The 14,229-nt window shown below is 34.0% G+C and overlaps 2 protein-coding genes across 7 annotated transcripts in view; one reads left to right on the top strand and one right to left on the bottom strand.

Annotated features, from left to right (window-relative positions):
* Positions 1-14,229, top strand: part of LOC129762894 (glutamine-dependent NAD(+) synthetase) — a 163,189-nt gene that overhangs the window by 48,605 nt on the left and 100,355 nt on the right. The window contains exon 3 of the mRNA XM_055761490.1: positions 13,011-13,026. The gene's annotated coding sequence lies outside the window, so the exon portion shown is untranslated. The remainder of the gene's footprint in view (positions 1-13,010; positions 13,027-14,229) is intronic.
* Positions 1-14,229, bottom strand: part of LOC129762892 (cytosolic carboxypeptidase Nna1) — a 114,298-nt gene that overhangs the window by 48,275 nt on the left and 51,794 nt on the right. For all 6 annotated transcript variants that reach the window (XM_055761483.1, XM_055761480.1, XM_055761481.1 and 3 more), the window contains exon 2: positions 4,517-4,698. In XM_055761483.1, coding sequence (XP_055617458.1) covers positions 4,517-4,698 — 182 coding nt within the window. The remainder of the gene's footprint in view (positions 1-4,516; positions 4,699-14,229) is intronic.

Genomic DNA, 14,229 nt, shown 5'->3' with positions numbered 1-14,229 from the left:
TTATTTATGAAATATGCAAATCCATCAAAATACTACCAAATGGCGGGCTACAGATTTTCTCAAAACCCGACTAATATGGGTATCAAATGAAAGGGCTTGAATAGTAGATCACAATAGATCATGAAAAATCCAAATCGAAGATGGCCGCAATCACAAAATAGCAAATTACTTTATTAAATGGTTTTATTTTGCTTGAACTGTTTGTATGTATGTTTGTATGTCGGTAGTGTTGCCTCATATTAATAGAAATTTGAACTGACCGAATTTATAAAACACCTTTATCTCTGCTGTCATTTTAAAACTATAAAATATAAAATATATTTTAAAATATATTATATAAAAAAGCTGATTCCATATCATCTCAAAAAAAAAAGGTTGGTTTAGATATGTGTATCAAACGAACGAACTTCACTAGGAGAACACACTACACTATTTTCTGCAATCCACTCAATATCGGTATCAAATGAAATTGTTTAACTGATAGAATACCGTACAATGGTTTTATTGTAGAGAAATATCCTAATGAAACAGATTATGTACTAAAAACTAGAAAATAAAATAAGTAAAAAAAACTTTTTAAGTGAAACGGTTTAATTGTGATTAAACATAATAATGTACTTAAAGTTAGAAAATAATTAGGCAAGTAGCAATTAGCAGTTATCACATATCTCCTTCATTAGTCTAGGGCATTGATAAGACTAAAATAAAATCGTGGGGCACGTTGGATTTTCATTATCCACAATTAGCGACTTCATCATATTAGGCTGTCAAAAAAGTCCTGCGGAATTTCCGCGAGTTGCCGTTGTAAGCGCGTAGTTCTAGTTGTATTCATTGTATCGAGTCATACTATATCTTGTTGGAAAGGTATTTTTGCGCGCTATAATATAGTCCTTGACAGTGTTTTGTTTGGTAAAGTCGTTCGTGAGTTATAACGTCGCAAATATGGAGCAAAATAAAGAGAAAATCCGACATATTTTACAGTACTACTATGACAAAGGCAAACATGCATCTCTAGCTGCCAATATAATTTGTGCAGTTTATGGACCCGATACAGTTTCCATTTCCACCGCACAACGATAGTTTCAACGTTTTCGTTCTGGTGTAGAGGTCGTCGAAGATGCGCCACGCTCCGGAAGGCCTGTCGTCGAAAATTGCGACAAAATCGCTGAATTAGCCGAGAAAGACCGGCATAGTAGCAGCCGTAGCATCGACCAAGAGCTGGGGATAAGTCATCAAACCGTTATTAACCATTCGAAGAAGCTTGGATTCACAAAGAAGCTCGATGTATGGGTGCCACACACGTTGACGCAAAAAAACATCTTTGACCGTATCGACGCATGTGAATCGCTGCTGAATCGCAACAAAATCGACCCGTTTCTGAAGCGGATGGTGACTGGCGATGAAAAGTGGGTCACTTACGACAACGTGAAGCGCAAACGGTCGTGGTCGAAGCCCGCTGAAGCGGCTCAGACGGTGGCCAAGCCCTCATTAACGGCCAGGAAAGTTCTGCTGTGTGTTTGGTGGGATTGTCAAGGAATAATCTATTATGAGCTGCTTCCCTATGGCCAAACGCTCAATTCGGACCTGTACTGCCAACAACTGGACCGCTTGAAGGTAGCACTCATGAAGAAGAGGCCATCTTTGATAAACAGTGGCCGCATTGTCTTCCATCAGGACAACGCCAGGCCACACACTTCTTTGGTGACGCGCCAGAAGCTCCGGGAGCTCGGATGGGAGGTTCTTTTGCATCCGCTGTATAGTCCGGACCTTGCACCAAGTGACTACCACCTGTTTTTGTCCATGGCGAACGAGCTAGGTAGTCAGAAGTTAGCCACAAAAGAGGCCTGTGAAAATTGGCATTCCGAGTTTTTTGCCAATAAGGAAGCGAGCTTCCATAACAGGGGTATTATGCAGTTGGCATCTCGTAGGGAACAAGTCATCGAACAAAACGGCGCATATTTGACTTAAAACAGATGATTGTAACTAATTTTCTGAACAAATGAAAATTCAAAAAAAATACCGCAGGACTTTTTTGACAGCCTAATATGTCCCACGATTTTATTTTAGTTTTATCAATGCCCTAGACTAATGAAGGAGAGGTGTGATAACTGCTAACTGCTACTTGCCTAATTATTTTCTAGCTTTTAGTACATTATTATGTTTAATCACAATTAAACCGTTTAACTTAAAAAGTTTTTTTACTTATTTTTTGCATCAACGAGACGGCAACTGAACGAAATTAATATTGATTTTATTCATTTCATTTTTCACTTTTTCCTCTTCAAACTCTAATAACATAATAACACTTTACATCAAACGTGTCAGTTACGTAAAAGAAATGCTTTGAAATAAGAAAATTAATGGTTTGTTTTTTATTGTTATTGACGGTCATCGTCTACAGCGCTCCATTCCTCTGTATGTCATGAATTCCATTCCCTCATATTCGTTTGATCTTCATAAAAAAATGAAACCATTCGAATACACTTACAATACATTATTTATTTTTTACAACCAAACCAAAATACTCACTAGGAATAATTTCTTCTTCCCCAACCTAATAGAAATTTAGATGATAAATAAAGCATTTTCTCTAAAAACACAAATTCTCGATATATATTTGCCAGAATGTATTATTCAGAAAAGCTCAGTTTCACAAAAGTCTTATAAAAAACTAGCACCTGTTTCATCTCAAAAAAGGTTTAAAATAAACTTGGAGACAAATCGGTATATTCGTTTGAATGAACACAAATATGGCAAAAATAAATATCTCAAAAAGGAACAAAATACCTTCCTGAAATATTGATATATTATGTAAAAAGGCCAAAGTTCAGTTGTCGATGTGCCGGAGGAGCTCAGTGCGTCATTTATCGCACTGCTTTTGACTAGCTTATATAATCTAACATTTTGGCCATGCGGTCGATGACACAATCAATCTTAATACAGATTAGGTTTAATCCATCCAGTTCATTAGCCGCTCCCCGGTTTCTCACAACAACAACAGCCCTTGTTCTAGTTTGATTCCAAAACACGCTTCCCAGCCAAACTCAATGAGTGTAGACGAACAAAATTTCGTATTCATAACAGCGGTTCGATCAACTTTCACCGCCGCAGCTATTTTAATCCTCGTCGTCCTGGGGAACGATGCTCCAGTGAAACACTTGTTTCAACACAGTGGTTTTCCAAAGAAAATGTGTTCAGCTGGGGGAGGGGGTTTTCTTTGTTCGTGTCAGATTTAATATCGAACGCGATGATTAGCTTCTCGCTATGATTAATACTCAGTCGACTTTTGAGCAAACGCTCAAAGGGTAGTAATTACTCTTTTCGTGCGATGGAAACGCTCGCTCCCTTTCTAAGAAGCTTGTTTGATTGGCTGTGTGGTCAACTTGATTTACGGGTCTCGATAAGTTCCACTTTCGTGCCATGAATCATAATCGCACACCGTTGAGAGCTGGATTTCAGTGTGACTTCGAAAAGCAAAATTATCGCTCCCTGCCGGAAACCGACTCATTACATGAAATGTCAGATCAACGATTTTCACTCGGCACAAAACAGGTGCCACTGTCCCGAGACAGCTCCATTTTAATAGACCGAATGGCCCCTCTCCCGTTTCCCACGCGCCCACGACGCTCCTCATAAACTCTCAGCGAGCGCCGTGGCGTAATCCGTTGCAAAACGCAACTTGTTGCCGTCGCACAGTGAAAATTACTGCCAACCGCGCGTCCACATCATTTCAATTTGCGCCCACCCAATTTGGGCGGTGTCATGCCTGCCCTATTTTCGAAAATCGCATTCATTGTAGCTTTATTTACCGAATCGAATTAACGGGATGGAGTTCTGTTTTGTTTATACCCGCGGTAACCGTTGTCCGCTAACCGCAAACGACGGCACTGGGAGAGGTGTTTTCTCAGCGTGCAAATAAACACCCGAAATCATCGCACTCGAAAGGGACGCGCGCACACACGATGTTTGTTTTAGTGCCGAAATCCGGCGGTCCCGTGTGCAGCATCAGTAGCAGAAGCAGATCCGTGACCACTTTCCCCAAACCGGCTATGGAGTTTGCCAAAAACACGAGAGCGCCGCCACTGGTTCTGTGCGAATTCTCTGTGTATTCCGAGATCTTTTTTTCGTGTTTTCGGAAAAACATTGAATGTCATCGGCGTTTGCGGCGGTTATGTACGGAAAGTGTCCGCTTGGCATTAAGCGGCCCGGTCCGGCCCGGCGGGGAACAGCTGGTCATTAGAGACATTTGTCGCGAAAGATTGGATGTCGCTTGCGGCTGACAGTGATTAAAACGAGACATGGTTGCCATCTGCTTTTCTGTGGGTGGTTTTCGCAGGGGTGAATAATAAATGGTTTTGTTCGCATTTTTTCCCACGCTGTTTATCTATCACGAAAAGCAAAACAAAATTCTGTCTGGGAAATGATATGAAAAACAACCGCGATAAGTTGTTAAAACATAAGGCAGCTGTTTGGGAACGTTTTCTCTTTGTTTTGAAGGCCCGAGGGTGAAGCTCACCTGACACTCGATCGGCCATCTGGGGGCTTGCTGGGGGCAGTCATAGTCCCGTTCCTTCGGCAGTGCGAAAAGTTCCCGCGGTTCCTTGAGGCGAGCGATTGGGCGGAGCGTCTTCGAGTCGGTGTTGACCTCCAGCTGGTTGGTTTTGAGGCTGTTGGACAGGAAGCTCCCGAGGTAGCCGGCTGGAAAAAACGAATGAAAAGAAACAGATTTAATTATTATTCTCTGATTTAGTGGGTAATATGTGTAGTATATCTAACATAGGGTCTAATTGTGTATGTCGAATCGACGTCACCTCGTTCAACTGGTTTATAAAAGCTTACACAAGTGTAACTCGACGAAATCCGGTAAGTCAACTGGCTTGATCGCAAGAAAGCTTTGCACAAATTGCTTCCGATCGCACTTTTCGTCAAAATTTATTTTGAGGTGCAGCTTGAATTGACGGATTTTGCAGTAAATCGTTTCGGGGTCGAGAGCACCTTCCCAGAGATTATTTAAACTATGTTCCAGAATAAGTTTGGAAATCTGGAAAGGTTGAGCCTTTCTGACGTAGAAAAACGGTTTTTATTTCATATTTTTTAATTTTTTTTCTCTCCAAAATCAAAAACGAGGTATGTTACGATTACTAAGGGATTTCAGACGAATGTTACGCAAAACCATTCTTACCATATATATTCAATAAGACGGCAAATTTTCCAAATAAAAAAATAGATTCACAAATCTGAAATCCATAAATATAATTATAGATTTCTAATTTTCAGACTTTACATGTATTTAACATGTAAAGTCTGAAAATTAGAAATCTATAAATAGAAATTGTCCCAAACCAAGAAATATGAACGAAAAGAACGAAAAAAAAACTAAAAAACTAAAAGAAATCCAATTCCAAGTATTTTAAATTCACAAATCTGAAGTCCCAAAACATAAAATTCGAAAATTTTAAGTTCAGGAATATCAATCGAAATTCCAAAAATTTTAAATAAGACAAGCAAATGGAGCCAAATTTGGCATGTGAAGGTTTTAGGGGGCAATAAATGTTTCTATGGTGGTTAGACACTTCTCCCACTCTCTAAGGAGAGGCTGCCACACAAATGAAACACAAATTTCTGCATACCTCGAAAACCAATCAAACAAATGAAGCCAAACTTGGCATTAGAAGGTTTTAGGGGGCAAGAAACATTTCTGTGGTGAGTAGAGACGTCTCCCCCCTCTCTAGGGGGTTGGGGGTGGGGTGTAGGTTGGATTTGTCTGCCGTATAAATGAAGCATAAATTTCTGCATAACTCGAGAACTAATCAAGCAAACGGAACCAAATTTTCTATGATCGTTCGACACTCCTCCCCCTCTCTAAGGGGAGGCTGCCATACAAATGAAACACAAATTTCTGCATAACTTGCGAACTAATCAAGCAAATCGAGCCAAATTTGGCATGTGGAGGTTTCTATCGTGATTCAACACTCCTCCACTCTCTCTAAGGGAGAGGGGGCTACCATACAGATGAAGCATAAGTTTCTGCATAACTCAAGAACTAATCAAGCAATCGAACCAATTTCGGTATATGGAGGTTGTAGGGAGCAATACACGTTTCTATGGTGGTTTGACACTCCTCCCCCTCCCTAAAGGGGGAGGGGCGGCATTACTCGAGAATCAATCACGCAAACGGAACCAAATTTGGGATGTGAGGGTTTTTGGGTATGAGAAATGTTTCTATGATGGTATGACACCCCTCCCTCCTCTGAAATACATATTCCAACCAACCAATTGAAAATTTTCGAAAAACTCTGAAGAAAATGGGAAAATTTGCGAAAATTCAATTCTTATATGTTCTACAATTTCATAGTGACAAGCGTTGTTAGTCTATTTGATGTTTGCGCTAACGAAATCGATCTTTGTTCGAAAGTGGAAATTGATTTTGATGATAAAACTCACTCCTATAACTTCTTATATCTATATAAATAAAAATGGATCGCCGAATGTGTTGATTAAAGCAAAACTCGAAGAAGTTGTCCGATCTAGGACTGTCTTCATTCTATCATATTTTCTGTATCAAACATTGATTCCATGTAACGGAGAAACATGTTATTTGCAAGTGGTTGTAAAATCTTGAACGAGAATCGTGTCTGAAAATAGTCCCCTAATCATAATATTATAATGACGAAAGGTAATTTTAAAGGGTAGATTAGAATATCAATCAGTGAACAGTTCTGCGATTGGACCCATGAACGTGCGCTTAGTAAGAAAACGTGAATGTGATTACGAAAAATAAATTTTGGGCGGGACGAAGTTTGCCGGGTTAGCTAGTTTTCAATAAAATTCATAAAATTGAGAATTCCAAAATACTGAATCCAAAACTGCTAAAATTTCAATTCTTGAAATCTAAAATTACAAATTCAAAAATGGAAATTTAAAAAACTGAAATCCAAAAATTTAAGCTCCATAGGTCGGAAATCGAAAAACATAAAACCCGAAAATTTCAAAACTTGACATCGAAACACCAAAAATCTAATTTTTTAATTTCTTATATTACGCGTATGATTTTTATTCAGATTTCGGATTTTACATTTTTGGATTCCATTTTATGTTATTTCAGGTTCCGATTTCTAGATTTGAATTTATTGGATTCAATATGTTTTTGGATTTTATATTTTGTGGATATTATATCTGCGGAAAATAGAAGATAATAAATATGAAAATATGACAACCACAAACATTAAATTCGGAAATATATGAACTCAAGAAATTTTAATTCCGAAAATTCAAAATTCAAATGGGTTCGAATGGAGTTAATTTTAAAATTCGAAAATTTTTGAATCCATTAATTTCAAATTCAAATTTAAAAAAAACCGAAGTTAAATAAAAAAATATAAAGTTCAAAAATGTATGAAATCAAAAAATGTTAAATTCAAAAATCTAAATTCCAAACTTATAAATCACAAAATTGGGAAATATTAAATCTGGAAAAAATAAATTTAAATATATGAAATGGTTCTGTTGATTCAAGATTTTTGAATTTTATATATTTTTATATTTTTGGCCTTTGGCCTTAAATCTGGAAAAAATAAATTTAAATATATGAAATGGTTCTGTTGATTCAAGATTTTTGAATTTTATATATTTTTATATTTTTGGCCTTTGGATTATTATATTTTATGTTTTTTTTTATTTCAGATTTTTAAAATTTGGAATGTTTGGATAAAAAGTTTTGGATCATAATATTTCAATTGTTAGATTTGAATTTTTTGGATCTAATACCTTCTTTGATTTCGGTTTTGTAGGTTTAAATACTATATTTTACGAATGTTGAATCTTGGATTTGAAATTCCTAGATTTTTTTTTTCAATTTTATGGTTTTGAATTTATTATTTGTAAGTTTAATTTGTTTGGATTTTCTGTTTTTGGATTTCAGATTTCAGATTGTTGGAATTTTGATTCCACGATTTAGATTTTATGGACACCTAAAATCTGGAATCCAAAAAAAGAAAATTCATAGATATGAAATCCAAAAATACAAAATTTCAAAATGTATAAGGTAAGAATAACTTGAAACCCGGTAATTTAAAGCCTAAACCTAACCTAAATTCAAAAAATTTTAAATCCGAAAATCCCAAATTTCCCAAAATTGCAAATCCATAAAAATATGAAATCCCAAAAATTAAAATCACAAAATTTGAAAATATAAACTCTGAAAACATAAACTATAAAAATATAAAATTCGTTTTCTTGATTTCTTTGGGTTTTACATTATTGTATTTTTCTATTTTACATTTGATATTTTTGAATTTTAGATTTTTCCAATCAATTTTTTTCATTTGATGATTAGATTTTATGTTTATGATATTTATTTTTATTTTGGATTTAACATTTTGGATTTGTTTTATTTCTCTTTTTATAACATCGTTTTTTAGATTTGAATTTTTTGAACTTTATATATTTTATGATTTCGATTTTGTGGATTCCAATTCTATATTTTCAGAATTATGAATTTTTGATTTTTGGATCTAATGTTTCTGGTTTTCATATCTCTGGATTTAAATTTTTTGCATTAATAAAATTTGAAATCCAAATATAGAAAATTCAAAGATATAAAATCCATAAATATAACATATAAAATTATAAAATCCTAGTTATAAAATACAAAAATTGAAAAATAATGAACCCAAAAATTCAAATCCCGAAAATTAAAAATCAAAAACTGAAATTCGTGAAATACTAAATCCAAATTCCAAAAAAAAAAAACTAAAATTAAGAAAAAATTAAAAATCCAAGAATATACAAAATTCTAAAATATGAATTCCAAAAATGTAAAATTCCAAAATCTAAAATCTCAAAATTTGGAAATATAAAATATAAAGTCCAAAAACATAAAACTCAATTTGTTGGTTTAGCATTTCTGGATTTCATATATTTTTTAAATTTATGGAATTTCCAGATTTGGAATTTTTGGATTTAAGATTTATCGAATTTCAATTTTTGGATTTTGTATATATTTCTAGATTTCATGTTAATGATTTTTATTAAGATTTAGGATTTCACATTTTTCGGATATATATTTTTTTTGGATTTCGGTTTTGTAAATACAAATTGTATGTTTTTCGAAATGTCGATTTTGGAATTTGAAATTTATAGATTTTGAATTTTCGAATGTAACATTTTGGGATTTCATGTTTATGGATTTTATATCTCTAAATTTTTTTTGTTTGAATTTCGATTTTAGAAATCGAATTCTAAATCTATTCAGATATTATATATCTGCAATTCAAAAATAGTAAATCCAGAGATATATAATTCTAAATTACGGATCCCAAAAAATGAAATCAAAAAATATTTTAAATTCAGGAATATAAATAATCTAAAAACTTCAAATTCAAGCATTGAAATTTAAAAAAAAACGCAGAATTCAATTCCAAATTTAAAAAAAAAAGAATGAAAACATTAAATTCAAAATCGTAGTCCTAGAAATTCAAAATCCCACCATCTTAAGTCATCAAATTTAAAATCAACAATAAAAAACCTGAACTCCACAAAACCGAGTTCCAAAAATATAAAATCCGAAAATACTCAAATCATAACATAAAAACTTCGAAAATCTGAAATCTGAAATCTAAAACTAGAAAATCCGTTTAAAAAATCCAGAAATTGCAAATTCAAAAATCGAAATTCGGAAAATCAAGAATGTTAAATCCGAAACCTAAATAGAGATCATGAACATGAAAATTTTAAATATATTTAATCCTAAAATTTAAAATGCAATAATTTTAAGTACACAAATCTGAATATAAAACCTGAAGTTTCAAATCCTTGAATCCAAATTCCAAAAAATCTAAAGTCAAAAAAAATAAATAAATCTTAAAATCTAAAACCCGAATATATATGGAATATCAAAAATATTCAATTCAAAAAATGGAAATTCAAGAATATGAGATCCGAAAACTTTGAATCTACAATTCTCTAATCTAATCACATAAAACCCAGAAATGTGAAATCCGAAATCTTGATGAAAATCATGGATATGAGTTTTAAATTTAAACATAGCTTATTTTTTCAATTTTTGAAATTTAGGTTTTAAATTTTTGTTTTTAAAATTTTTAGTTTTTGAAAATTTCATTTTTGGACTTCACGGTTTTAAACTTTATATTTTTGGATCTTGTAATATATTTTTGAATTTTAGATACTCTTGATTTCACTAAATTTCTGGATTTCAAATTTCAGATAGTTTGGTTTCATGTCATTGAATTATACATTTTTAGAATTCCGATTCTTAGATTTGAAAGTTTTGGGATTTCATTCTTTATATTTTGTATTTTTTTAAAATATTTTTAAAAATTAAATTTAGAATTTTGGGGATATTTTTCTGGATTTTATAAATTTTTGGATTTTGGATTTTCGGATTTTAATTTTTCGAATCTCCGATCGATGGATTTAATATCTTGGAATTCAATATTTTAGTTTTTTAGGTTTGTGAATTAATAATTTCCGGATATGATCCTCTTGAATTTGGTCTTTTTGATTGGATGGATTTTATATTTCTTTATATCATATTTGTTATTAAAATTTTCAGAAAACATATTTTTTTCGATTATACATATTTTTAAATTTCATGTTCATGTTCAATTCATAAATCTAAATAAATGAAATCCAAAAATGTAAAATCTATAAATACAAAAAAGGAGTTATGTCTGTCTGTATTTCTGTCTTTCTGTCTGTCTGATTCTTATGAACTCGGAAACTACTGAACCGATCGACATGAAAATTGGTATATAGGGGGTTTTCGGGCCGGAGAAGGTTTTCGTGACAGTTTGAGACCCCTCCCACCTCTTTAAAGGGGAACTGCCATACAAATGGAACACACATTTCTGCATTACTCGAGAATTATTCAAGCAAATAAAACCAAATTTGGTATGTAACGTAACTAGCTGCATGTTACACAAACATGCAGCTAGTTACCACTTGTTATTTACAAGTGGTTGAAAAATCTTGAACGAGAATTGTGTCTGAAAATAATCTGATATTATAATGTCGAGTTTTGGTAGAAGCACTAGGAATTTTATAGTAAAAGGTAATTTTAAAGGGTAGATTAGAAGATCAATCAATGAATAATTTTGTGATTGGACCCATGAACAGCGCTTAGTTGGAAAACGTGTATGTGATAACGAAAAATAAATTTGGGCGGGACGAAGTTGCCGGGTCAGCTAGTTTTAAATAAAAATCATGAAATTTAAATGAAATTTAAAAATATGTATAATCTAACAGTCTAACAAATAATAATTATAAATTCACAAATCTGAAATCTAGAAATATAAAATCCTAAAATATTAGATCCAAAAACATAAAAGCCAAATATGTATGAAATGCATTCAATCAAAAAGCCAGAATTTTAAAATAAATTGAATCCAGAAATTTTAAATTCACAAATCAAATATTATTATCCAAATAACAAATTAAATTTTATTATAGATTACAATATAAATTTGAGAGGAGTACGAAAATTTGTACGGAAATTGGAGAAACGACTTGTAGGTGATTCTCGTTAGATATCTCGTGTGATATGAATAAAAACAGCTAAAAAGAAACATGTACCGTAGGAATAATATTTAACTTACGAAAACATTGTAACATTAATATATAAGTATATAGTCTACATTTGTTTGACGAAAATGTATAAATAAATAAAATAAATATATATGAAGGAGGATTATCTATCTATATATATAAAAATGGAGTGATGTCTGTCTGTCTGTCTGATTCTTATAGACTCGGAAACTACTGAACCGATCGACATGAAAATTGGTATGTAGGGGTTTTTGGGGCCGGGGAAGGTTTTCGTGATATTTTGAGACCCCTCCCCCCTCTCTAAGGGGGGGCTGCCATACAAATGAAACACAAATTTCTGCATTACTCGGAAATTAACCAAGCAAACGAAACCAAAGTTGGCATGTGAAAGTTTTAGGGTGCAATAAATGTTTCTATGATGGTTAGACAGTCCTTCCCCCACTCAAAGGGGGGGCTGCCATACAAATGAAACACAAATTTCTGCATTACTCGAGAATTAATCAAGCAAATGAAACCAAATTTGGCATGTGGAGGTTTTAGGATGCAATAAATGTTTCTATGGTGTTAAGATACTCCTTCCCCCTCTCTTAGAGGGGGCTGCCGTACAAATGAAACACGAATTTTTGCATTACCAGAGAATTAATCAAGCAAATTAAACCAAATTAGGCATATGGAAACTTTAGGGTGCAATGAATGTTTCTATGGTGGTTAGATACCCCTCCCCCTCTCTTAGGGGTGGCTGCCATACAAATAAAACACAAATTTCTGCATTACTCGAGAATAATCAAGTAAATGGGCGGGACGAAGTTTGCCGGGTTAGCTAGTAAAATATAATTTTCATAAAAAAACACAATAAAACACATTGTTCAGTAAATACATTGCTGAAGTTCACTAGAAATATACAGGTCTTATTTAGATTTCATTTCATTTTACATGATGCATGCAGTGATACATGCTCTTTCAAGGGGAATAACTTTCGACCAGTACGACACCCATGTAAACATTAAAAACGACTGCAGGGGTCAAATCCCACAATCAGAGATTAGAGAAATCTAAATCCGAAAATTTAATTTCAAAAATACATAAAGTCCAGAAAAATATATTCGACGCATTTGAAAACCATGAATCAGGAATTGATTAAAATCAAAGGCCCAAAATTGAAAAATATACAAAATCCAAAATATCATGTTCAACAACATGAAATCTAAAAATAAGATTTTCCAAAACTAAAAATTTTACATTCAACAAATTTAAATTTAAAAATCGAAATTCCAAAAATTGAAAATACTAAAACTGTCAATCTTAAACCCGCGAAGCACACGCCATTGAACCCGCAGCAGTTCTACGCCATTGATTAAAATTGAACAAAACCATTTTGTAGTCCCACATAGTCCTTTTCTTGTATGGTTCATTCAATAATACATTTTTTCTTTCTTTATTTCCAGCAAATCATTTGAAAAGGTAAGCTTTGATCCGAAAAGGAAATCTCTGTTACGATTACAGGAGAAATTTCGATGAAAATCGCACAATACTCCAATCTAGAGAGAACATATTTGCATTACTTGGACACCTTAACATACCTGTTGTTCGCGACTGATGACTCATGAAATAGATATCAAACTTTTACCCGCATTTTCAAATATATGTGAAACTGAATCTGAAGTTTATGTTTGAATTTAAAATTCAAAATCTAAACATGCAAATGAATTTCTGGAATTTTTGGAAAAAAAGAGTTTCTGAAAAATTCGAAATGAGATGACCTATGCTCTAGTCACGATCAGAAGCTATTGCAATGTGAAACCATAAATGGAACGTGAATCGGACACGGATTACCCAGATTCAACATTGGAACTAGTAAACGAGTTTTCGTTTAAAATATTTATGAGCGTTGCAGTTGAAACAGACCTTCAATGAGATTCTGGAGAGGTTGTTCTAATCCATAACGGGTAATCGTGAACAGTAGGAATCTTAAATCTCTCAACTGTCACAGTACATGAGACATACCTAAAATTGTCAAAATTAGATTAATTCAGATTCCGATGGCGTTGGCCGTCACTGACATGCCAACACTTCACTGAGAAGCACAGAAGCATGACCAAAATCCCGGTGCGAATAAATCCTTCAACAGAAGGCGGAACCAAAAGCTGCCACACCGTCGTCATGGTCATCGTACATTACCGCACTAGGGAATTGAGCGCATCTCAGCGCCCACCGAGACTAATGATCGACGCATTTTAGGTCGCAATAAAACGGCCGCCGATGGTCGTCGTTTCGTTCGTCAACAACATACATATTTGCGCTTATCCGCTCATGTGTGAATCTCTCTCAGCGAAGGGATACGAGTGACGACGCTTGCAGAAGCGTGCTAATGCTAATTTTAAATCTTTTATTGCCAGATCCAGCTTGGGATGTCATCAAGCTAACGACCAGAATCCATCATTCGGCGTGTCTTTGTCACGGTAGTGGCCAGTGAGGAGCGTGTGTGTGTGTGTGCTGTTATGCGGACAGACCGATAAATTGTTACGCCGGTGGTTACGAACGCTCGCGAGCGAGCTTGACGTCTAACCCAATCACTCCTCACGTGCCTTGATGCTCTTGATATCACTTTCGACCTCGAACCAACGGCGGGCGACGAGGTAAACTGCATTCTTCCCCTTCTCGCCA

This window comes from Toxorhynchites rutilus, chromosome 1 (assembly GCF_029784135.1).
Source record: "Toxorhynchites rutilus septentrionalis strain SRP chromosome 1, ASM2978413v1, whole genome shotgun sequence".
NCBI lineage: Eukaryota > Metazoa > Arthropoda > Insecta > Diptera > Culicidae > Toxorhynchites > Toxorhynchites rutilus.
This window is presented reverse-complemented; position numbering and strand designations above follow the sequence as displayed.